This window comes from Patella vulgata, chromosome 9 (assembly GCF_932274485.2).
Source record: "Patella vulgata chromosome 9, xgPatVulg1.2, whole genome shotgun sequence".
Classification (NCBI taxonomy): Eukaryota; Metazoa; Mollusca; class Gastropoda; family Patellidae; genus Patella; species Patella vulgata.
In genome coordinates, this window is record NC_065887.2 from 2,417,550 (window position 1) to 2,444,766 (window position 27,217).

The 27,217-nt window shown below is 39.6% G+C and overlaps 1 protein-coding gene across 2 annotated transcripts in view; it reads left to right on the forward strand.

The window, feature by feature from the left end:
- Window positions 1–263: 263 nt before the first annotated feature.
- Window positions 264–27,217, forward strand: part of LOC126832186 (tumor necrosis factor receptor superfamily member 16) — a 40,196-nt gene continuing 13,242 nt past the window's right edge. For both annotated transcript variants that reach the window (XM_050562897.2, XM_050562898.2), the window contains exons 1-2: window positions 264–1,839; window positions 15,098–15,599. In XM_050562897.2, coding sequence (XP_050418854.1) covers window positions 1,777–1,839; window positions 15,098–15,599 — 565 coding nt within the window. In that variant the 5' untranslated portion in view covers window positions 264–1,776. The remainder of the gene's footprint in view (window positions 1,840–15,097; window positions 15,600–27,217) is intronic.

Consider the following 27,217-nt stretch of genomic DNA (forward strand, 5'->3'; position numbering starts at 1 on the left):
AACTGGGGTAACATAATTGATGAATAATAATACTACGAAGATCTGGCTAATTGAAGCACGTTTACATATTTTCTTTGATGTTTAATTCCCAGTCAAACGCTTCAACAGCTAAAACAGCTCGCCCAAACTCAGTCTGTCGCCATACTCAAATAATAATTTACTACTCTTTACACCAATCAACTTCATTCATAGGCCAATAAATCACCTCTACATCCGCCAGCCAATCACAGACCAGATCGAACGACTCTCAGCCAATCAAAGACCAGATCGAAGTGTCGGCTGCTAGTGAATTCAGCGTCTGCTTTAGTTGACAGTTGTGGGTTATTCGTAAATTGGTGAAACTCGTGGAAGAGTTGTGATGTTTGTGATATTTTACGGTGAATTATAAACGTATATTAACCAGTTTTATCGGAGTTTCTTACTAGAAGATATTGAATATTCTATGGTGTCATGTGTGCGTTATTAACAGTTAAACCATAGTAGAAGGTGGGGCGGTTGTAACAGTAATAGTAACATCATATATAGTGTAATATTGTCATTGATACAGAAGATATACACCCAGTGAAAACATTGTGTAACGGTAAATCAGCTACTACAAGTTAACCAACATTGTAGCGATTGCCATACATCAATCGGACATAACTACTATAGATCTAGACACGCTTTATTCCATTTCCATATCCACCAGTGCTATATACTATAGATATCACGTCACCAACAGGGAATTATAATTATATCTTTTACTGATAAACTGTTGTCAATGTTTTATATCACACCTATCTTCACCAGTGCTATAGACCATAGACGCGACGTCATCAACTGGGAATAATAGCTATATCTTTTATAGATGTAATACCATCTAGTGATATGTTGTGACAGATTGATACAATGTTCAATCTCGTCTATTATTATATATAATTTATATTGATTTATACTCAAATCGCCTAAAAACATTGAAGTGATTGTCATATGAAAACCGGGCATTATTACTGATATTGCACGGTGGCGGTGATCAACTGTATAGTTCTCTTGGGAGTTATCAACAAACGTTATCACAAACTGTGATATATCGTTATTATTGCCCTCATTCGCTTTTCAATCATCGAAACACAGACACACACCGGGCATTATTACTAATATTGCATGGAGGTGGGGACTGGATACTTCTGAACGAGTTATCAACAAACGTGAACACAAAAAACTGTGATATATCGCTAATATTGCCCTCATGTGTGATTCAGTCTCAGTAACGAACCGGGAATTATAAACTTCTGGAACAAAGAGAAAGTTTGTTCATGTCAATAACTGTGATATATTTGAATATTTACCGGGGATATAAAAACAAATAACTCATTTTACAATATCAAAGGGAATACAGATTGCCTGGAAGCGTTAACCGATATTGCACAGTTACAAGTTGAGATATAGTTCAGTGGGTGAATAGATCCTGCAAAAAGAAGTGAATTAGAATTTAGTATTTCCGCTTCCAAAGTTGATATCCCATATTTTACCGGGAATATTAACTCATAGCGCCCTATATTCAAGGTTGATATACAATCGTATATGACGGGCGGTATACTATAATATATCAGGGTTTTTGTTACTGGGTATATTAACTCAATTTGCCCAGTATTAAAGGTGATATCGGGAATGTAAACACATCTCTCCCACCTGATATTAAATCCCATTGCCCTGTGATATCGGGATTATAAACTCATATTGCCCTGTGATATCGGGAATATAAAGAAATATTGCCCCGTAGAATAAGTGTATTAAATGATGAGACGGGTGAATATTGTTGATACAATGTATTGGATTATTGTGTTGTTTGTGACGGCGGTGAGTACAACTATCTTTCTTCTATTATTGTTTATTTATCTCGTGATGACATCGATCTGTGACAGGGAGAGGGGTTTTAACCTCCACTCAACACAAACTAGGTCATGTTGGGACGAAAATGTGGTCTTTTAGAAGTGGGAGGACACCTGGGGACCCAGCGAAAACCCACAATGTTGGATAGGCAACGCTTCTCCTCGCCACGCACAAACCGAGAAATAAAACGACGCCGGTTGACTCAATAACAGACCTTATGATCTAAAGCGAACACATTACGTCATATCCAACCCACCTGATCTCTGGCGGGATTCAGTTAGATATCGGACGGAGAATACTAGTCAACTCGGCCACATCTCAACTTTGCTATAGGTCAAATCGGTAGCAAGGCCAGTCTGAAATCTTTGAACAAACTATATACACTCAGTTGATATACGCTTCGGTGGGTGTCGTGCATGATGCATGGCGTGCTTACATCTTCTAGAACACCTAATAACTCTTCTCGTACAAACTTGGGTGGCGGAGTATCAACTAGAATGTCCCAAGTTCATGATGGCGAGACATTAACAATAGGTTAGTCCCAAAATGACCAAAGTATTGTGTTGGTGATACATTAACCATATGTTAGTCTCAAAATAACCAAAGTATTGTGTTGACGAGACGTTAAACTCCCTTTCCAGCAACCTGGGAGTAAACCCACGAGGTTAGACAGGCTATCTTATTCCTTGTCATGGATATATATTCCTGGGACCTATCTCACAGTTTGCATGGATGACAGGCATTATGACCAACAGCGTCGTGCGTTCCACCACTCGACCACAGTGATTCAGAAATGAATGGTTCAATTTCAGTGGGAATTTTTATAATCATTCTTTTAGCTATAATTTCCTGATCGCATTCTCAAAATCACCGATGCGCATCAGTTATGACGTACACTGTCAATGGTGTTCGTGGTTTTGTCTTTATGATTTTCGTGTAGTATTGGTACCTTTACCTGCTATAATCCCGTCAACTTCCCATATCATTAATACCTGCATATACCTCGAGGATATATATGGTTTATTTGCTAGTTATTTATTTGATGGTATTCATTGTCTGTGGTGTCCACAGGTTATTCTTACATTCGTGTGTACTTGTGTCGTTTGTCTTGCCCCTCGCCCGCCTAACCGGATGGGTGTTCTCTGCGTCCTCCAGTTCCCTTCCACTAAGGATCTCTCTCTACCCCCCCCCCCCCTCTCGCAAGGCCTATCATATAGCAGTCAAGAGACGTGTAGTGGTTAAGAACAGAAATCTCGCCCCTCGCCCGCTCGCCCAACCCATTGGTATCACTGCGTCCTCCTGTTCCCTCCCGCTCGCCTAACCCCATTGGTATTCAATGCGTCCCCTGTTCCCTCCCACTACTAAGGGTCCCCCACCCCCTCTCTCTCTCTGTTTAAACTGGGTAATTTTCATTGAAAAGTCCAAAACGAGCTTTGCGCAGATGGCACCCCTACATACAAGTGAACCTGGTGTGTACTTGTGTTGTACTGTAGTGTAAGATCTTGTATTGTGTATCATAGTAAAGCCTGTCATCATTGCACCAACAATCCTTCTCAACAACACACAAACAACACACACACAACAGATAAAACGATCAAAGCATTACCTGTTAAAACAATGAACCCCATCACCCTTACCTTTAAATCCGTGTGGAGTAAATCGTATTACGGAGATAGGCGGAAACTTGGCCAGTCGACAAAATGGTGACAAGATTTCTAGTGCAAAGTTCAAAAAGGTGAATCGATGATACAATCAAAGAGAGAGAGAGAGAGAGAGAGAGAGGGGGGGAGGGGTATCCCTAGAAACATTGCGATATTTGATAAAATGTCAATAATTGAAGTATATCACATTGTAAAAAATGTAAATAAACATGTTTAAAATGTTGGAAATACCCCCGGAGTTTTCACTTGACATTTTCTAGTCTGTCAATATTATCAAACGTTTTAGCATAAATAGGCCTACAGTATCGAATTTACAAAGAAAATTTAATGAGCTGGTTCAAACATAGATCTAATAGTCATGAAGACTTGCTAATAATATATGTCTATGTTGTTTATTTCAATTTTGATTCCCAGTATATTAATTATGATATTTTATTTAAATTAAGAATATTTACATATGAAGGAGGCAGCCAGTATATTAATTATGATATTTTATTTAAATTAAGAATATTTACATATGAAGGAGGCAGCCAGTATATTAATTATGATATTTTATTTAAATTAAGAATATTTACATATGAAGGAGGCAGCCAAAACAGTTAAAACATAAAAAAAAAGTTTGTGTTCATTCGGCCGCGCATATTTTTATAGTTACGATTACGAATGAATGCTATTCGTTTGCCCTTTCAAACTCGTTTTTTTCTCATTCAAGCGTATGCCTCCATGAAAATGCATTTTACAATACAAGAATACTGAATTAAACCATTTAATTACTTTGTCAAAAAAAGTATCCATTGATTTAGTTAAAGATACATTATGGGAGATTAGATAAAGAGTTGGCAGTTCTCACTATAATAGTTAAAAACTAGATAATGTAAAGGGAATTTGCTGAAAATTTCAGTCAAATTGATTCACCTTGAACCGAGTATTTAGCGATTGAATTTTGAGCCTAGCCTCGATCATCATTATTAAAGTCGGTACGATAAAAAAAAAACATAGTCTCGATTATCCATTTTTTGATTTAATCATGAGCATCAGACCGGATTCCAATACAGTAAATATCGCCGGATAGCGATGACATCGAGAGCTGATTAGGATCTGGATAAGTTAATTAATGTCTAATTAATAATTAAGATAACATTTCAGACCTAAAGAAAGACCTGCAATTGGCAGACTTAGCTCTTGCATAATGTATGTTTAAATAGCGATTTTTTGGAACACCGGCAGCCATGACACTTCCGACGCTGAATGATAATCAGTCTACCGGAACTCTCAGTATGGTTGGTATTATTTATATTTCTGTTTTATTAAAAAAAATTCAATCCAAACATCAATGATTCCTTTAGAAAATCAAAGTATTTGTATAAACAATTCGTCAAGATGCACAGAAATTTCTTACGGTATCGTCGTCACGTAACGAAACCAAAGCTCTTTAACGGCGTTTCCAAACTTCGTGGAATGAACAGTCGAGGGTATATTACGGTATTTATTCATCACCAAGTAATAAAATACCGTAATTAACATAAAAAACGAAGTCATTTTTTCAATATTTATGTTAAACTTCATCCAGATATCACTGTTCTTAGCACGTACACAATGGGAGATCGAAACCACACCTCCTGTCTCTATGACAGGCCTTATGATCTAAAGCGCACGCGTCAGACCACTCTACCGCCCAGCCAACCCATCAAGAGAAACCCGGGTACATTTTAAGGGTAACTTAGCAACGGGAGGCACGGTGAATACGGTGCTCGCTAAACTCAAGATGTTGGACAGGCGACCCTACGCTTTGTCACGCACACTAGACCCCCACCCCCCCGGCGCAGCCTGGAAGGAAAAGCCACCATTGACAGTTGAAATTGGATGGGAAGTAGGTCGTAAAGCAAACTTCCCATCATTGATCCAGTTTGTGCATCTCATTTTATTTTCAAATGTAGATACTGATCAATCACCATTAGTGTCGTACACGAAGCAGTGTATGTTGATTCATTTAATTGGGACTTCCACACATCATTTGACTTCTATAAACATTATCCGTATGAACATTATCTTGCGGTGATATTTTTATATACCGTACCGTACGTGACAACATTCTTATTTCCTTTCGACCTATTGGACGTGTTGCGAGTGCACTTAAGCCTGGATAATCAATTGTCAACAAGTCTTGATCTTCAAGTTGATAGTCAGAGGGTACTGAGGACACAAATAAGGCCGTGTTGGGGTGTAGAAGATTTATCGTATTTAAAGATTCTATGCTACACAAATACAAGAAAACAGGCCAACAAAAATAATAAGGTGTTTAATGTACAATGTATGTTAGAACAGAATATCCCTTGAGAAATCGGTGACCCGCACTGAGTAAGACGCTGGCTTCCGGTGACTCGCAGTGAGTAAGACGCTGACCCCCGTGAGTAAGACGCTGGCTCGTCGCGAGTAAGACACTGGCTCGCCGTGAGTAAGACACTGGCCCGCAGTGAGTATGACCCTGCTCACAGTGAGTAAGACACTGGCTCGCCGTGAGTAAGACACTGGCCCGCAGTGAGTATGACCCTGCTCACAGAGAGTGAGACACTGGCCCGCCGTGAGTAAGACACTGGCCCGCAGTGAGTAAGACACTGGCTCGCCGTGAGTAAGACACTGGCTCGCCGTGAGTAAGACACTGGCTCGCCGTGAGTAAGACACTGGCCCGCAGTGAGTAAGACCCTGCTCACAGTGAGTAAGACACTGGCCCGCAGTGAGTAAGACACTGGCTCACAGTGAGTAAGACACTGGCTCGCCGTGAGTAAGACACTGGCCCGCAGTGAGTATGACCCTGCTCACAGAGAGTGAGACACTGGCCCGCCGTGAGTAAGACACTGGCCCGCAGTGAGTAAGACACTGGCTCGCCGTGAGTAAGACACTGGCTCGCCGTGAGTAAGACACTGGCTCGCCGTGAGTAAGACACTGGCCCGCAGTGAGTAAGACCCTGCTCACAGTGAGTAAGACACTGGCCCGCAGTGAGTAAGACGCTGGCTCACAGTGAGTAAGACACTGGCTTGCCGTGAGTAAGACGCTGGCTCGCCGTGAATAAGGCGTTGGCTTGCAGTAAACAAGGCGCTGGCTCGCAGTGAGTAAGACGCTGACTTACAGTGAGTAAGACGCTGGCTCACAGTGAGTAAGACGCTGGCTCACAGTGAGTAAGATGTTGCCTCGCAGTGAGTAAGACGCTGGCTCACAGTGATTAAGACGCTGACTTACAGCGAGTAAGACGCTGGCTCGCAGTGAGTAAGACGCTGGCTCACAGTGAGTAAGACGCTGGCTCACAGTGAGTAAGACGCTGGCTCACGGTGAGTAAGATGCTGGTTAGCAGTGAGTAAGACGCTGGCTCACAGTGATTAAGACGCTGACTTACAGCGAGTAAGACGCTGGATCGCAGTGAGTAAGACGCTGGCCCGCAATGGGTAAGACACTGGCTCACAGTGAGACGCTGGCTCACTATGTGTAAGACCAAGGCTCAATAACCTGAGATCCCGGATTCAACCCAGGTGCTGGCAAAGACAGTTACTCGTGGTGTTTCAGTCTGGCAAGACACGGCAACTAGTCGTTTGGATGATATGAAAACAGAGGTCCAGTTGTATATGTTGGCGTGTGTGTTAACAACCCATGGCGGGAAGGTCGATACGGCGATGTACGGGAAACTCTCGCCCATTAGCTCGCCCGCATTAATTATCCCGGTTGGTGAGACGTTAAACCCCATTTTATTTCACACAACATTGCATGTGTCTTCATTAGCTCACCCATCGTCATTTTCCAGGTTGGTGCAGAAAAGTAGGACGTTGAACCCCATTTCAATTCCTAAGATATAAAACGATAAGAGACGAATAACTGCCATCAGTTTATGAGGACAGTGATTTAAGTTATTTTTTTTTCCGACGTGGTTTCTCCTTGTCAGTGGTGCAGGGCGGAGGGCCTGACAAGGACAGCTGTCTAGTCCTTCGGATGAGACGAAAAACCGAGGTCCCGTGTATACATTGGCGTGCACGTAAAAGATCTCTTGACAGTTTGAATTCGATATAAGAGTAGGCCATAGTGCCGCTGCCCGGGCAAAATTTCCCTCATAGCACACTGTATGGCGTATGCCCGTCTTCATTAACCCAGTTCGGAGTAGAACAGTAGGACGTTATATTTCATTTCCTTTAAGTTTTTAAGTTATTTGTATGTATTGGTCTGACTAACTGTTTATATTCAGTGTACTGTATGTTAATGGTGTTCCTTGAAAAATAACCGACAAAACTTAAATCTTGACGACTTAACCCCAAGTTCAACTAATATTGATACTAGTATCATCATCAAAGAAGCGAACCGTCTTGAGAACTTTACCGGTTCGCTACACGCCTCTAACAGTCTTAACCTGTGTTCAAGTTAGAGACTACACCTTAAGGCCGATAGCGTGAGACATGCTGGAGCCGCGGCGACTCAGTGAGTAAGACTGTTGGTCCCGTATTCGATCCTTGCGTTCCTCCTTGTCAGTGGTGCAGGAAAGAAGGCCTGGCAAGGAATAACGTATAGTCGTTCGGATGGGAGGATAAATCGAGATCCCGTGTACACATTGGTGTACACATTGGAATTCGATATAAGAGTAGGTCATAGCGCCGCTGCCCGGGTAACATTTCCCTCATAACACCCCGTATGGCGTTAGCCCGTTCTTCATTAGCCAAACTGTTTCAATGGCATTTAAGGTAATTAAAAGGTTGTCTCTGGTTGGTCAGCATTAACTAAGTATTGTTGTGTACATGTATATATTGTCTTGTTATATTTTCATATTTTATCATTGCTTGATAATGACTAGAGAAGCCTGGTCGAAACATCACTCAGTAATAAGCAGTAATTGTATTCCATAGACTTGTGACCGGTATATTTATTAGCCCAGTCGGGGTAGAACAGTAGGACGTTATACATGTTTGTAAGCTAGATTTGTCTACTGTGGTGGTTTTTTTTTGTTTCTATATACATCAAACATATTTAACCCCAAGGTTAAACTGAAGGAGTTCACTCCGTAAGATTTCCAACTGAACCTCTTATAATCACAGGAATTCAATTAATACAACATGTTTCCATCTTCATACTGTGTTTGATTGGGAGGAATGTAATCAACTTTATGTCTGGCAGTAGGCATAGATACAAACTCACATTTCTAAACACGGGCTTTACCAATTCGACAAAGCAGAGATACATGTACGGTGCAACAAAACGGGTTTTAGCAATTCGACAAGGCGAGATTACGGTGCAACAAAACGGGTTTTAGCAATTCGACAAGGCGAGATAACGGCACAACAAACAAAGCGGGTTTTAGTAATGAAATGAAATAAAATGAAATGGGTTTAACGCCCCACTGTGCTGCTCCGACTGGGTTTTAGCAATTCCATAAGGGGAATAACAAAACGAAGACACAACAATAAACTAAAATATTCCGCACTGAAGTGCACGTAAAAGACCCCATTGACAGTTGGACTTTCAACGGAAAGGTTGCTATCCGGGACACCCCCCCCCCCCATTGTACAGTGTGTGGCGTATGTCCTTCAAACCACATAATAATCATGATGTATCCTCACCAAGCCTTTCATTTCCTATATGGTTTCTGATTTGTCATCAGATTTCATTATTTACCCCTATGACCAATTGATAATATCTCCCATGTTAAAGGAGCTAAATCGCTAATGTTTGGTACCCAGAAATTGACACAAATGGGTCGTAACGCATATAATAATGTAATAGGAATATATATAAACTGATTTACATTCAATCGTTTCCATTTTTACCCTTATTTCAAATCAGTTACGTTCGGCGAAATATGTCTGAAGTCTCAATCGAATGAAAATTTCTAGCGTCCGGTTATTCTAGTCTACATAGTATTTATTGCGCATACTCTCCCGATACGAATATGCCGTCACCGTTTGACATGACTTGTTGAATGTCTAGCCTCGTTCTTCGAGTCCCTTGTTAGAATGGGTCTGAAACGCATTATGGTACACGATTCTTGTACCAATGGTAAAATGTTTATTTTGTTTAAATATTGGATATCTGAAGCCCATCTTTTTCCGGTTAGATCACAACATCAATGTTGATTTAAATTGACAAATAATTCGTGTTTTCAATGTCGAAGATTTTGGATGATATTGAGTTAGAGACTTAGCTACTTTAATTAATGCCACTTGGCATCACTAATCCTTTATATGTATCGTGCCTTTGATCTTGTTGTTGTCATGCATGGTTATGATTTGTTGTTGTCATGCATGGTTTCTGATTTGTTATTACTGTTTGCCTACATATATAATTGCTCAACACATTTGTTATTGCGTAAATAATTTAATTAAATCAACAAGTCCATAATATCATATTCATTGTATTGGACGTTAAATCTGTAATAAATAACAACAACAACATTTGTCACTGCACTTGCTTGAAAACGTTGCGATAATACCCTTGAAAACGTCGCCTAAATAAATCAGTAATTCTTCTTCTATAAGTATGTGTTATAGTTTATTAATCATTTCTTTCCTCACTAACATGAACGGTATCGACATACGTATAGAACGTAAGTTGTTAAACCCCATTTCATTTCATTTACTAAAACTTACTTTAAACATTTGTTTTATTGACATTTTTTATTTACTAAACTGGAATACTTGACATTTCTACAAATAAACGCGAACAATTTTTTACCCCATATATTGTCGCGGGAAAGGAATTAACAGTCAGTTTAGGTTGGAAATCGTAATTTACTCCGAAACGAGTCGGTTGGTGACTTGGTTGATTGCCCGTCAGTCCACCCACCGAGGGCCGGGCTTCGCACTCTCAAGTGGGGGCAGAACGCCCCACCCCCCTTTCTGAAAATCCTGGATCCGTCCCTGAAAAGTATTTGATGTTAAAAATAAAAATCAGTTAAATCCGACTAATTTTCGTCTACCATTTCCTAAAAAATTTATCTTTCAATTGATGGAACTTGTTTATCTTTTTCTATTTTAACTCGGTGCCATGGTGTCATTAGGAGTAAGGAACTGGATCCTTAGCCAGGGGTTCCCGGTTCGATCCCGGTGTTGGTCCAGAAATTAGCCTATATCCTGAATTCTCCTTGTTAGTGATGCACAACGTAATTTCTGGCAAGGAACAGCGTCTAGCCGTGTGGGTGGTATGAAACACAGAGGCCTCGTGTATACGTTGGTGTGCACGTAAAAGATTCCTTGGCAGTTAGAATGTGATAAAGGGTAGACGGAAAAGCTGCTGTCCGGGCAAAATGTCACTCATTAGCCCGCTTGGTGTAGAATACTAGGACACTAAACCCACATTTCATTTCATTTGTTTTGATCTCTTCTATTGTGTCTCTGGGGGTTGGATGGCCGAATGGTTAGCACGTGTGTGCTGTATCATAAGGCCTGTCATTGAGTCAACTGGCGTGGTTTCGAATCCTCGGTTGTACGTGACAAGGAGTAGGGTTGCCTGTCCAATCTCGTGGGTTTTCTCCGGGTCCTCAGGTTTCCCACCACTGCTAAAGACCCCTATATGCGCAAACGAATAATTGAAATAAAATTAAACCATATGTTCGTCCCGAAAGAACTTATAGTTTTTGTCGAGTGGACGTTAAACCCTATTTCTCCCTCCCCCTATCTCTTTCTCTCTATTGTGCCTCCCAAAAGAGAAATGTCTAACGGTTAGAATTCTCAACGATCGCTTGATTTAGACAAATGACAAATATTCAGTGTTAGTGTGGCTGTGTTGAATCGTCGTCGTCGTTACACACTCTAGCACAGTACATCTTGTTTCATTTGATCATAAAAACACAGACCATAAAAACCCGCGCCATTTTTCGTTTCGCACCATCAATGAACTGTTCGCTTCATCTTCTAATTACACACAAGTTTTATGACGTCATAAAATTAGTTCACACCCCAATCGTTTTTACGACATCTTTTGATCAATGCCTTTATTAACCAGACACACGTTTATGACACGTTTCGTTATAGCCGTCAAACAGTCCTTTAATCGAGACTAATCATAATGTCTTGAAATGTTATCGTATTTTTTGCTAAAGAGAAATTCTACATGTCGGGATTATCCAGTCTTGAGTATGACAGACGTTATCGTTAGTTGTATTTTTATCAAAGGGTTTATTTCTGGATGTGAGACTAGCCCGAATGTATGGTATATTAGATAATTCTCGCGCTACAAAGCCTTGTATTTCATAGTTTTTGTTTATATCAAAAGATTTTGAAGCCCCAAAGGGTCTACTGATAATAATCTAATATAAATTTGTCTGCAGCCTAATCATATATAAAAAAAATATCATGAAAGAGAAAGAATCTAGTGTTTTTTGTGCGTCGATGTCGATTTATTAGAAAAGTTAGCAGTCTGAGAAACATAAAATCAAACGAGAAAGTGGGAGGGAGGGAGAGAGAGGGAGAGAGAGAGAGGCAGAGAGAGAGAGAGAGTGAGGGAGAGAGAGCGGGGGGAGGGGGTATGTACACTGACACAAACTGGGTCATTTCGGGAACATAAATGAGAGAGAGAGACACACACACACAAAGAGAGAGATGGTAGATGAGAACTGGTGGACCTATACCCCTCATCACACACTGTCGTGACTTTGCATATAACAGACCTTATAATCTACAGCACGTGAGTTAAACCACTCGGCAACTCAACTCCCTTGTAGCCCAGAAAATGTACAGGATCATTGAGGTTATAGAAACATTTAAGTATAAACTATCTCGTAGTAGGTTTGTAGGAGATGTGATTCGCGAATGTTAAGCGAGTTTTACATTTGCCGTGCTGTTGTAACGATATTCAATTGAATTAGTCAGTTAAACAGTTTCTTGTCGACGGGTAGGGGCAAAATCCTTAGGTAGCGTGTATCAGCTTAAGCTATGACTAAGCTAAGCCATGACCTTTTTTAAATATAATGTTTCCCTCCCTCGTTTTGATTTCTCAACTATTAGTATAAAATCAAGCTTTGAAATGTAGTAGGAGTCTTTGTTAATCCAAAGGGTAAATACAGCTCTATATAAATAAGTTGGCTTATTTTTACACTGTTATAAAATATTTATAACATTTACATCCTTTGATGGTTTTTGTTCATGTTTGCTAAAAGTGAAAACTAAATATAAACATTTTATCATGAAATTATATCAAGATATTTTTATTGAACAACGTGGATGTAGATCTCGTGTAAGATATAGCTAGGTTGGTGTGGGATGTTTTCCTTTAATGTCATCAGAGTCTTTAAATTCAAACAAAAATACAAGAATTTAATCAAAATAGTTGATCTTTGATGAAGGTACAATCGAACGCAATCTGTCCACGTTTACCTGAAAATTAGGGCTGGCGAATAATAGAAGAATTTAATCAAAATGGTCGATCTTTGGTGAAAGTACAATTAAACTCAATCTGTCCATGTGTAGCTAGAAATTATTACTGTGAAGGAGAATTTATCTAATCATTTGGGAGGGACGAAACCTCTAGGTCGATGAGTATACTAAGTACATGTTTATGTTCATAATATCACAACTTTATGGATTTACTGCATGTTAGTTTATTACATACAACGTTTCAATACTCTTACAGGTATCTTTATCAAGAAATGGACAATAATGGATCCAGCCATACATTGTTATTATAATTTAATTAATTGTTTTGATTGTTATATACAGTATATTACTCATGGATGTACTATAGAATTTATGGTTGGATTCATTATTGATCATTGCTTGATAAAGATACCTGTAGGAGTATTGAAACGTTGTATGAAATAAACCAAAAAGTAGTAAATCTATTAAGTTTAAGACCCCCCTCACCCCCCCCCCCCCCCAAAAAAAAAAAAATATAGATAAATAAAAAAGATACCCCCCCCCCCAAAAAAAAATAAATAAATAAATAATATCCCGCTTAATGATTCGGATCAAAAATATCAACATAGAGAGCTTGTGCAATCACTGGTTTATTATATAAACACGACGTTTCGATAAGTATCATCTTATTGTTGATCCCATATACTAGGTTATTTTAAACTGTGTTTTATTCCCCGACCACCGAGTCTAGATTGATACATACGCGATAAAAATACCTGACAATAGACACGCGTCATTAAAACAGACATAAAATCAACCCCATTCACCTCACTCTTTGATCATCAACCATAAATATATGTCTGGTCATACACGACTACATAATTATAAGTCCTAGTTATCAAGTTTAGGAATTGAGTTTTTTGCCATACACGACTATACATATTTATCCGAGATATTTATCCAGTGTTGAAATTGAGTTTTTTTTTTGTTTTTGTTGTTTTGATTTGTGTTTATTCTTGAAACAAGACGGATTAAACAATGAAACAACACGATCTATAAAAAAAATGTTGTGAACGCGCTACGTTCTTTATAAAACAGGTCGCAAAACAATTACGAATGATCAATATAACACACTTGTATGAACTTAACCTATCTATCTAAATACAATCAAAGATGTGTGTAAGTATGTATGTTCGCCCATCCATTACGTCGCCGCGATCCACCCCCACATAATATGGTACCAAATTAACCTGCATGACCCCCAGAATGTTTAAGGTCATGGAATTTAAGCGAATTAGGCCCCGGGCAAATTAGACCCTGCGAGAATTTGGTCCAGGACTTATTTCGACCCAGACCGAATTGAGACCCCGAAGAAATTGGGCCCCGGTCGAATTTGGGCCCCTAGCGAAGCCGGGTATCCTGCTAGTATCAAATAATGTTCTGACTTTTCCCGATCTGTCCCGAATGGGCAACGCAGGGTCTGCCATTGAGTCAAATGGAGTGGTTTTGATTCCCCGCTTGTACGTGACAAGGAGTAGCCCCCCCCCCCACTGCTAAAGAATCCTACGCATAAGCGAATTATTGCAATGAAATTGAACCGTGTGTTAGTCCCAAAATAACCTTGTTTGTGTGTGTGACCCCTTATACCCCATGGGTACCCCAAAACAGAAAATGTGCCATTGGTTATTGGTCATTACCGTAATTACATCGATGCCATGACATTATACAACCTACACCATCTTGATAAGAAAATACTTTTCTATATAATTAAAATATGTCTTGAACAAGTTGGGTCTTTAGAATAATATTAAACATGCATTATGCAAGAGCTAAATCTGCCTATTTCAGGTCTTTCTTTAGGCCCGAAATGTTATCTAACTTATTAATTAGACATTAATTAACCTATCCAGGTCATAATCAACTTTAGATGGCAGCGCTAGCCCGCGATCTTTAGTGGATTGTAAGCCGATTTACTGCATAACTTTCCTTCTCGATGAAACGATTAAATGGATAATCGAGACTATGCTGTTTATTGTACTGACTTTAGTAATGATGACCGAGGCTTAGGGGAATTTCAGTCGCTTAGTTCACGGTTCATAGTGGATCAATTTGAATGAAATTTTCACCAAATTGCCTTTACATTATCTAGTTTTTAACTATTATAGTGAGAACTGCCAACTCGTTACCGAATCTCCCAAAATGTATCTTTAATTATGATATATTTCTCATTTTTATATGTTTCAGAATGCCATCACCTTGGCAACTAGCGATTGTGAAAAACATCAAGTGGAAGTTGAAGGGCGGTGCTGTAGTGAATGTAGCATAGGATCAGGAGTAGCTTCCCCTTGTAACGCGGGAAACAACACGATATGTGAAGCATGCATTGATGGAGAATACTACTCGAGTACATCAAGTCATACACATTCCTGCATTCCGTGCTCAAAATGTCCGAAAAATTCCCGAGTAATTCAAGAATGTACTAATTCATCAGATACAATTTGTGAATGCGAACCAGAATTTCATTTAACTGAGAATGGCGAGTGTAAACTGTGTGATTTATGTCCGGCAGGATGGGGAGCCTCGGTACCGTGCAGCAGGACTCAGAATACCGTGTGTAATCAATGTACTAATGGAGCTTTTTCTAAAGTCCTCAGCGCGACGAGTGGATGTTTAGTGTGTTCCGTGTGTGTTCCGGGTGCACAGATGTTGCAAGCGTGTTCTGCGACTGAAGACACGATATGTATATGTAAGTATATGTCTCTTTTCTTTTAAAATCAATCACTTCTAAAATTAGACTATTTAATTCCAACTATGGTATTGTGTACCATTCTGCAAACAGAGAACTATGTACTTCCAGGATATACCTCTGCCCTTAATGACAGCCATGTTGAAAAATTAGTACATTATTTTGTTATGTGGTTTTATACAGTTTTGCATCTTTGATGCACACAAATTACATTCAGTATGACAATGGCAGCATTATATATACTTCTCAAAATTCTCAAAGCATACATAGTGTTTTCGACTAAAATTGTCGATGTAAGAATTAAAATGTCGGTCAACTACCTTCGTGTCTGTTCTCAAGCGGAGCTAATTGTAGACCGACAGTTTAAGTTTCGTATGATTATGTGCCTGTTTCGCGTAAAAACACTCGGTAGTCTCCGACAAGCTCCGTTAATTTCCGTTCGCCCCCCTGGCCTTATTTCGCACAAATACAGCGATTTCCCTATAATGATTTTATCACTATTTCCGGAACTGTGGGTAAACCCCTAGAATCGTCAACGCTGATTGATTAATCATTGTCTGACGTCATAGGGCCAAAAGTCGCTCTTATGACCCCTGACACGACCTTCCACTACAACCGGTCAGATCTTCATGTAGTGTAGGCCATCGAAAGTATAAAAAAAATACGAAACGAAATATAGATGTGTATTTTAATCAGATTGTTATCTACCCGAGGTAAGTGTAGGGGCTGAGAAATGTGAGAATGCAAGACATTTGAAATATTTAAAAAAAGATTTGGAGCCACGGTGGCTAGGTGGTTAAGGTGTTGGCTCGCTAGTCTGGAGGTCTGGTGTTCGATCCCTGCATTGGCCGAGAAAGTTCATCTGGATTTTCCGACCGTGGTTTCCCCTTGTCAGTGGTGCAGAACGGAGGGCCTGACAAGGACAGCTGTCTAGTCCTTCGGATGAGACGGAAAACCGAGGTCCCGTGTATACATTGGAATGCACGTAAAAGATCCCTTGGCAGTTGGAATTCGATATAAGAGTAGTCGATAGTGCCGCTGCCCGGGCAAAATTTCCCTCATAGCACACTGTATGGCGTATGCCCGTCTTCATTAGCCCAGTATAGGAGCAGAATAGTAGGACGTTAAACCCCATTTCATTTCATTTCATTTTAAAAAAAGATTAAATAAACTTTTTAATTCACATTGAGTAGGGGAACTTGTATGCCACCGGGTTGGACGAAGGGGTGGGGGGGTGTATGGTTTAACGCGTGTGCGTTAGATCATAAGGTCTTTCACTGACTCAAGTGACGTGGTTACGATAACCCGCTTGTACGTGACAATTAGTGTGGTGACCTGTCCAACTTCGGGAGTTTTCTCCGGCTCCTCCGATTTCCTAATAATTACCCCGGAAAATCCCCATGAACTTTCTCTGACAACACAGGGATCAAACACGTGACCTCCAACGTCTTACTCACTGATCCAGCGCAGCTCCCTTGTTTAAAGAAAGTAAAGAAGATGTTTTGTTGTGAGTAGAGGAAGGGTGAGACTGATAGACTAATTAAAGCTATAATGTATTGTTAGATGAGGAAACCATCTGTCTGTAAGTTAGAATATAAACATGGAGTCGGTCTAAACGAGATACATGACGAGCTTTCTGTAGCTGGTCGACTAGAGCTGATCGAGATAACAGTCCGCTGTAAAGACGGACGACTGAAGACGAAACGCAGTTTTATCGTTCTTATGTTTTTGATTTTTCTACATCTTTTTGTCCGTTTGTTGATGAAACGGGTACGAAGAGAAATGGAGGAATAGTTTGTTGGTTTTCAGGTTCGTTTTGTTTGAGGGTTTCAATTTCATGTTCGCTTTGATCGGGAGTTGGGGGGGGGGGTGAATCATTCATCTGTATTTTGTTCAGGTTCATGTTCGTTAGGGCGTTTCAGGTTTCGGTTTTTCACTTCGTTTTCAGGGGAAGGGGTGTCATTGAGCAACTGGCGTGGTTTCGATTCCCTGGTTGTACATGACAAGGAGTAGGGTCGCCTGTCCAACTTTGTGGGTTTTCCCCGGGTCCTCCGGTTTCCTCCCACTGCTAAAGACCCCTACGCGCAAGCAAATTATTGAAATACAATTGAACCATATGTTAGTCCCAAAAATGACCTAGTTTGTGTCGAGTGGACGTTAAACTCTCTCTCTCTCTCTGTCTCTCTCTCCCTCTCTCTCTCTCCACTTCAAGACCAATATTCCGATCTATAGTACCAATAATCTTATATTATCAATTACCAAAAAGCTTTGAAACTCACTTTGTAATATATTTGACTAGATCAGTCTCTGGTGATATTTGTGCAATTTTTAGAGATATTCGGACCCCCGAACTTGTGTCACGCAACTCAAACCGTCCCCCCGGAGGGCGAAGGGTCTGACAAAGACAGCTGTCTTGTCGTTCGGATGGGATGAAAAATCGAGGCCCCGTGTATACATTGGCGTGCATGTAAAAGATCCTTTGGCAGTTGGAATTGGATATAAGAGTAGGATATAGTGTCGTTGTCCTTGCAAAATGTCCCTCATGGCACACTGTATGACGTATGCCCGTCTTCATTAGCCGAGTATAGGAGCAGAACAATAGGACGTTAAACTCCATTTCATTTCATTTCATTTCGTAACACCATTATAGACCCTTGGGCAGTGCACTGGGTCGCTGCCTGCACAGCCCCTCACATAAGTAAATATGAAGTATTGGTACTTCAAATAAATTCGGTATTTAAACAGCAAGTCACAATACACAGATGTTAACATGGGACCCCCGAGCAACTGCCGAGCATGCCCGTGATTTACGACGGCCCTGAATAATCACGTGTTACATCTGAAAAGAAGTTAGTCATTTATTACAGACATTTTGCACTCGCCTGTCTACCCATGAACATTAAACAACCCATACAAGCAACTAGTGGGAGAAAAAAGGTTTGAAATTTGAAAGGACGACATTTGGCTAACACGCTAAATGGTCTGTGCTCGATTCAAAATTACATTTATACTGTGGAAAGATCTCATAAAAATCATATAGACGGAACAAAACCTTCTCCTATTTGTAAGCTTGACTTAAGCGGCGTTCACACGATCACGGTGTATGACGCCATATTTGACTTGGCAACCAGAATTCTTGCTATTAAATATATCTATGTCTTTTTCTGTTGCTTCGACGTTCTCTGATCGAAATGGATGTAAACCTGCCAGAGCCAGAATTAAAGTATATAATAACTCTTTATAGGCAACATGAACTTTTGTGGAATCTGCTTCAACAAAACTACCATTTTAAACATTTTTTCTTCAAACGACATCTTTTTATAAATTATAAAGAACGAACAGCAGGCACACGTGCGTTTGGCGTCATTTTGCCGTACAAAGCACAGAACGATTGTACCCGATATGTTGCATACGACGGTTGTATGAATTGATTGTATCGTGTAAACTTCGCTTAAATATCAGCGGAGTAAAGAACAACCAAGGGAATGTATAGAAGGGGCTTTTAAGTCAATTTTACTATCCTGTCGAATAAGTAGCCATGTGGAAACGGAAGCTGTAAAGTTTGGTTTAAATATTTTATGTTTGTGAGCAAACCTACCATTTCAAGTCATAAAAATCATTGATGCATGGAGTATACGACACGACAAAGCGATCGTGGTTTGTGATTAGAGTAGTAATTTGTAGTTTTTCTCCCCGGTGTTGAAGAAAGTTGTAGTGATAGGGAGAAGCTGTAAATGTAGAGACTGGTGATGTTTATCTCTTCTTGTTTTTATCGCGTCTTTCATCCTATAAAATAAACTTTAAATATCGTACTGGCCCACACCTGTATCTGGTATCTGGTCGCCATCTAAAAGGAAATACCGGTGTCTATAAGGCCGTGATGACCCTCGGGCTACACGGCCCCTTTATATCTGTTTTACTCTGTATTTTATCGGGACAATATTTTAATATTTCAAGACCCAGTGTACTCAAATTCATTATTTAAAAACCTTTTTTTAAAGGAAATAAAACCAACATAATAATGGTATATAATCTCGCAACTTGGGTTGCCCAACGTACAGGCCCACCCGTATTCTATATCTAATTGCATATCGTTATATATGTTATAGTGTATCTTTGTATATATTTTATGATATAATTTTAGTTAATGAAATAATTGACCAAGGTCCCAATTGATATCTCATTAATCTTTCAAATCTTTTAACTGTTTGAGTTTATACTTATTATAACGATATAATATTATGTAATTATAGTTAACATATAGATATCATCTTCTGTATTTAAACATCTGTTTCCTATGTACAATTTAACATTTCTGATCAAATATTATTATATATTTATTTTGATCCTAAACTTGTATAATATGTTCTATATTCTACTGTAACTTTAGCCTGGTGACCGGCTCGCCCTAGCGATACCTATCTCGTTATTATGACCGTTAACCATTTTTTGCACACTCGTTATTAAAAAGTAGAAGTTATCATCGTCGTTAGTGTTGGAATAATCTACAACCCCTAGGAAACAGAACCTCGGCATATATACTCTTCAAAAAAAGTAGGGGATATTGAAATGCAAATATCTATGCAGGTTGTGATATGATAAATAGTTATGGAGACTTGATATGCTTTGAGAGTATGTTCACAGATGAAGAACTTATCGCCCCAACAGAACCACTGAGCTGCACGTTCGACACGCAATAGCGCTATACACATGGCAGGGGTTCATTGTCAAATTTGACACTTCAAGGAAGAGTTGATGAAAACTGCCACGTGTTGGTTTATCTATCCATGTTTGCTTTCCTATCGGTTCTTGCATAAGATTTACTGTTTAGCGTATCTTTGCTTTAGTGTGTTACGTTTAATTTGATCGACAGACGTGTTCGTCGACGTCAACGGCAACCGACAACACTGCAAGAATTGGCCGTGGCACTGCAAGAGGAGTGGGTCAGATTGCCCAAAATCGTGATTGGACGGTTGATTAGGAGCATGCCACGACGAATTGCTGAATGTCTGAGGATTGGTGGAGCAATTACTCATTAATAAGATAAAAATCAAAAACGTCAATTTTCACTTTTGACGGTCTATCTCTTTTCGAGTATAAATGGGGCCGTCAGATAAGCCGCCCATATGAACTGTTTATGTTCATGTGTAGGCAATTGGCCTGTTATGAACATATACTGGTTACCTCTAATAAAAACAGCAGTGCATTGTCGCGGTTTTGTATTGTTTCTGAATATCCCCTACTTTTTTTGAAGAGTATATAAGCAAATACGGGTGTCGATAAGGTCATGATAAACTTCCGGCTACAGAACATTTTATTTTACTTGGTCTCTGATCACTGTTTGTGTTATTTTCCCTGTACAGTGATCTATAGCTTTATTAAACCCATTTTCTTACATCTCTCTTGGAAATAATAGTTTTTATTTATTGATGGGAAATCATAGTTACGCCCCTTAACCAACCCGACCAGATTTATCGAACATATTTGGGGATTTCACGGTGGCTAAGTGGGTAAGACGCTGGCTCGCTAGCCTGGAGGTCGGGTGTTCGATCCCTGCATTGGCCGAGAAAGTTCATCCAGATTTTCCGGCGTGGTTCCCCCTTGTCAGTGATGCAGGACGGAGGGCCTGACAAGGACAGCTGTCTAGTCATTCGGATGATACGAAAAACCGAGGTCCCGTGTACACATTGGCGTGCACGTAAAAGATCCCATGACAGTTGGGATTCGAAATATGAGTAGGCAAAAGCGTCCGGGCAAAATTTCATTCATGGACAACTTCATGGCGTTTGCCCGTCTTCATTAGCCCAGCCGGTGTAGAAATGTAGGAAATGAAATAAAATGGGGTTTAACGTCCTACTGTTCTGCTCCGACTGGGTTAATCAAGGCGGGAATACGTCATACAGTGTTCTTACTCTTATATCGAATTCCAACTGTCAAGGGATCTTTTACGTGCACGCCAATGTGTACACGAGACGTCGGTTTTTCGTCTTATCCGAATGACTATACAGCTGCCCATTCTACACCACTGACAAGAGGAAACCACGTCGACAAAAATCTCAATGACCCTTTCAATGCAAGGATCGAACAAGAGACCTCCAGGCTAGCGAGTCAGCGCCTTACCCACCTAGCCACCGTGGCTCCCTTGGAAACGTAGGACTTTAAACCACACGTCATATCATCTCATTTCACCACGAGTTATCTCCCGCTTTTCTTAAGTCAACTGTAAAACACGTCCTGGCAGAACCCAACAAAACCCATAGCTCGTCAAGCTTTTATCTAGTTTTATGACGTTTTTGAAGTTTTGGATATTATCACCACTCGTAAATAAATGACGGCCATAAAACACGAGCCGTATAAACTAGACCCTGGGCTGTGTTTTTCTTTTATTGAAGTTGGTCTCGGAATGCGAAATTATCTGAAATTAGATTTATTCAAATTCAGTCAGAAGAATTAGTGGACCGAATAACTGTTAAATTTCGTAATATCCTTGCATCAAGAGAAATTAGTCCAGATGAGATAATCATGGCGTAATAAAATAAAATTACATTCCATCCAAAAACAGGGAAATTAATGCGAGTTATTTGATTTCTGGCTTTTGATGATGGTCCATGGTCGGTGCTATGATATATATAACGCTCTCTTCAATTTATCCGATTAGCATATTTTTCTCCTTTATATGAAACAAGCTCTTTGAAGCTGGCGTTTGGCTTTGAATCCAACTCACGCGCTCTTTTTTCTCAAACGTTAGAAAAGTAGAAATAAATGACGCTTAATGAGCGATTTGATCGGTGGTGAGTGGCTTATGATTAGATTTAATTCAATCGTTTTATATAATGCCATTTGGGCTTTTTATTGCCCACCATAATTCCTGTTATTTCACCGACAGTAAAAAATTAAAAAAAAAAAAACAGTCTCTTTTAGCTCATATATTTTAATGAAATGAACCGGGGGACCATTGCTTTTATACATCTATCATCTCAAACCCAACTTTATGTATCCTGATCTGTTTTTCACCGAATTAATATTTTATGTAGCTTTGAAATATCGCCCTCTTGTTGTTAGTTTTATATCCTATTCTTCTGTTGTTTTTTTCCGGTAACTTTTCTGTGAAATTTGTTTGATGTGCAATACTGATATTATATTATCATTGTGTGTGTGTGTTTTTTTTCAAACTTTATTTCTGTGATCCGAGTTTATGAGTGATTTAGAAACATGAAAGGCATGCGATTAAAAACGGAGATTCGACTCGGAGACGAAGAGAATCGATAAATTGTAAAAAATAATTCTACAAACGACTTTCTTCTCAACTGTCAGTTATTCAAATAAATCATTTCTTTTATCTCTTGGCTTTGATGTTGTTGAATTGCAATTTATTCAATGATGACGACGATGATGGTGATGATTATGGTGATGATCACGACGATGAATTTTAAAGGCCCCCAGCGGTGTTATAAATAAAAGATGATGATATGATGACAAGTTTGAAATTAATCCACAATATTTTATAGAAGCGATGACGATAGCGATGATGATGTTGATGATGATGATGATGATGATAAAAATGACTGTGTCATTATTTAACAATGATTTCATTAGTAGAGGAACCACTCGGCAAACATCAGCAGATTCAAGTACCCTACGTCTAGCCTCGGCCATTGGAACTACATTCAAATTCCCGGATTACCAACGGCGTTGCCCATGACGATGCCTTTGAAGAATGTTTTATCATACAAATATTTCAAAGTCTTTCAAGTTTATCCGATTTTCTTCGAACAAGTACAACTTTGCACCGAACATTCTACACAGGCTTCGAACGACGCAATTTTGATCACTTCTTTTTAAATGCGGCATGTTTTCTTAATAACTAAACCGGTGCCGCATCGCAATTGTGTAGGCGTAGGTACATATCACTTACCGTCATACAGCTGAGGCTAGATGTAGAGTAACGGAATCCGCCGAGGTTTGCCGAACGGTAGAGGAACGTGTATGTGTATGGATTAAGCTGTATACAACTATTACGGGGATTTTATGGTTGAGATCCCTCTAGTCAACATTATAATATTCTGTTTGCTCACTTTATTTAATAATTTTTTTAGCTTTTTCTCAAATTCTATCCTTATTATCGCCCTTATTATGGTTAAATTATTTGATGTTCTAACTCATGACGTTAACTGGCAGACTGTAATACCGCCATTCAGAAGACAAACATCGTCATGACCGGTCGCATCACGTCTTTCTTGTAAATCGATATAGTTTTTTTTTTTAAATTTTTTGAGTGAAGCCTGTGTCATTACAGGGGCGGGAATCTACAGCTGACATACAGGGCCCTGTTGCTCGAAATCTTAACTAAAGATAAAATCCAAATTTTAATAGATTCTTCAATTTTGATTGGCTAAGCACTAAAATCAATCTAATATTATCCAATTAAATTACTAAAATTTGGATTTTATCTTAGTTAAAATTTCGTGAAAATTGTGTTCTTTATTTCTTTGCGATGTCTGTGTAGCTTGTCTTGTTCGCAAGTTTATCTTGTTGGTTTTGTATTTGTGTGTGGTGAGGTCGTCCTGCATTACTATTACTAATATAGGTTTTATATATATAGAGAGAGAAATGGGGTTTAACGTCCACTCGACACAAACTAGGTCATTTCGGGACTAACATATTCTTTAATTTATTTCAATAATTCGCTTGTCTTTAGCAGTGTGAGGAAACCGGGGGAAATATAGGTTTTAATACAGAGAATTCACTAGTACTGTAAGTTATGGTGAGATGTTATTGTAGGAGTTTCTAGTTTAAGCTGATGATATGGAGAGAGAGAGAGAAAGAAAGTAATAAAAATGTTGGTTACGGTAAATTAAAATATAAACTGTACCCTACACAAAGCCTATCGCTTTTACATACTCTATGTAGTATAATGATGAAAACACGGAGGCTCTATTAAGGTGAAATAAATAGTTTTCATTCCAGCGGTTGTTCTGTCTTGTGAGTAATTCCCAATAGGGTCGACAGTAGAGATGACTGGAGGGTAGATGAGGCCGATTGGAAAGTAGGTCAGGTTTGTTGTAAAGTAGGTCAGACCGACTGGGGAGTAGAACAGGCCGGTTGGAGAGTAGATTAGGCCGGCTAGGAAGTAGAATGACGATTGGGCTGTAGATCAGGCCTGTTGGGAAAGTTTATTCAGCGGGAACTCAGTGAGACGGCTGGGTTTATCTACTCCCACCCGTAACCTTAACCCTTGTGGTGCGTACTTCGATCTGAAAATAAATTCCCCAAAAGCCAACACGTCTACTGTTGCCAAGGCAGCGAAACCACTGGTTACAGTGTCACTATGACATCTGTTCCCAAGTTGGTGCCATTGTACAGTTTGGGCCCAGAAAAGGAATTAGTGGAGACGGAATATCATGATAATTTCTGATTAATGAAGCAGTTCACTAGACGCAGCATCTCAGAAGCAGTTTGTCCTAAAGAGTCCTTACATGTAGGGCATGTTTGACTGACCACAAACCAAATCTGGACTCTCTGTCCGGATTCAAACCACAGAGTTTTATGAATCTGGCTGTTATTCCACGGGAGTGCATCGTCGGCTAACAAAGCTAGTAGTAACTTATAAATGTGATAGGGCGGTTGGATGGCCGAATGGTTTCGTTCCTCGGTTATACATGACAAGGAGTAGGGTCGTCTGTCCGACCTCGGCTTACTAGGTTTGAATCCCAATGTGGCTTCTCGGTTCTCAGTGGTAGGGCCTAGCGCCCGTGGGTCCGACAAGTAGCCTAGGCCTAAGTGTTTCCTTGTTATACGCATGGGCCAAAAATATGGGGACCACTACTGTACACTGCTACACATTGGCGTACAAGATCCCTTGACACTTGGAATACGATGAAAAGAAGCGGAAGAGCTGCTGTCCGGACAAAATAGGGCTACCCCCCCCCCCCACAACCCTTCTATTGTGTAGGCCTACGTGACCATAAAGCATTAACCATGATATGTTAGTCCCAGATTTAACAGAATATTTTGTTGACGAGACGTTAAACCTCATTGCAACTCGTATTTACCGTAAATACCATATGCGTACAGCATAACTGCACAAGAAAATCCGCCATATTTCTCCGATTAACGTTTTTTAAAATTTATGATGACGTCATACTATGGTGATGACGTTGAACCATTGATCAGAAGAGTCCAACCATACAAGCACTGCCATGATTAACAGCAGATTTCCTCAACAGAGCCTCGACATGTTTTTGCAGTGTTTGAACTTTTTGGCTGTATTTCCTCTCGCTGTCTGCTAAAACGATTTCCCGCTTTTATTGCCGTCTGCAACGCTAGTCGAGGTTTTTCGAGATTATCCGAGATTGTTTGATGGTGTTTAGATCTGAAAGAAGTTTTGCAATCAGCTGAGTTTTATGTTTACGTTAGGCCTGGGTATTAAACCGGTATATTTATATTATCAATCTTAACGAAATGAAATGGGGTTTAACGTCCTACTGTTCTGCTCCGACTGAGCTAATGAAGACACGCATACGCCATACAGTGTGCTATGAGGGGAATTTTATCCGGACAGCGGCACTACGGCCGACTCTTCGAATTCCAGCTGTCAAGATAAAAAATATTAAACGTTTACACTACAATTAAACGCATACAGTGCAATTAAATGCATACAATACAATTAAACGCATACAATACAATTAAATGCATACAATACAATTAAACGCATACAATACAATTAAACGCATACAATACAATTAAACGCATACAATACAATTAAATGCATACAATACAATTAAACGCATACAGTACAATTAAATGCATACAATACAATTAAACGCATACAATACAATTAAACGCATACGATACTAATTAAAACCATTGATCCGGCTGTCATTTTCTGGATAGCGTAACGTCTAATTAATTATGGCGGATTAAAAACACAGCATCAATATAACTGGCTAATTGAATGAAGTAATAAATGAACGAATGAAATATTGAATGAAAGAATGAATTAACGAATGAAATATTGGATAAATGAATAAATAAACCAATGAAATATTGGATGAATGCAAGACGAAGAATTCAGAAATTCATCGCCATTACATGTATAATATTTTTAGCGTTTAACGGCTTGTAAAAGATACCGTGAAGCCATAAAATTTCCCATTCATAAATGAAATGAAATCGGGGGGGGGGGGGTGTTAACATCCTACTGTTTTGTACGAACCGGGATTATGAGGACGGGCATATATCATACAGAGTGTTATCAAGGAAATTTGGCCCGGATAGTGGCGTTATCGCCACCTGATCACAAAATTCCAGCGTGTTTTTCGTCCCACCCGCACGACTAGACGCTGTTACTTTGCCAAGTCCATGATTGCCAGCTATACACTCGAATAACTCCCCCAATACATACTGTGTACTTAACACGCGATTTGTCATCCCACCCGAACGACTACAACATTAACAACAATCCACTCGAGTAACTCACTCCACGCAGTCCATCTTTGCCGGCTATGCACTCGAGTAACTCACCCAATACATACTGTGTACTTAACACGCGATTTGTCGTCCCACCCGAACGACTACAACATTAACAACAATCCACTCGAGTAACTCACACCATGCAG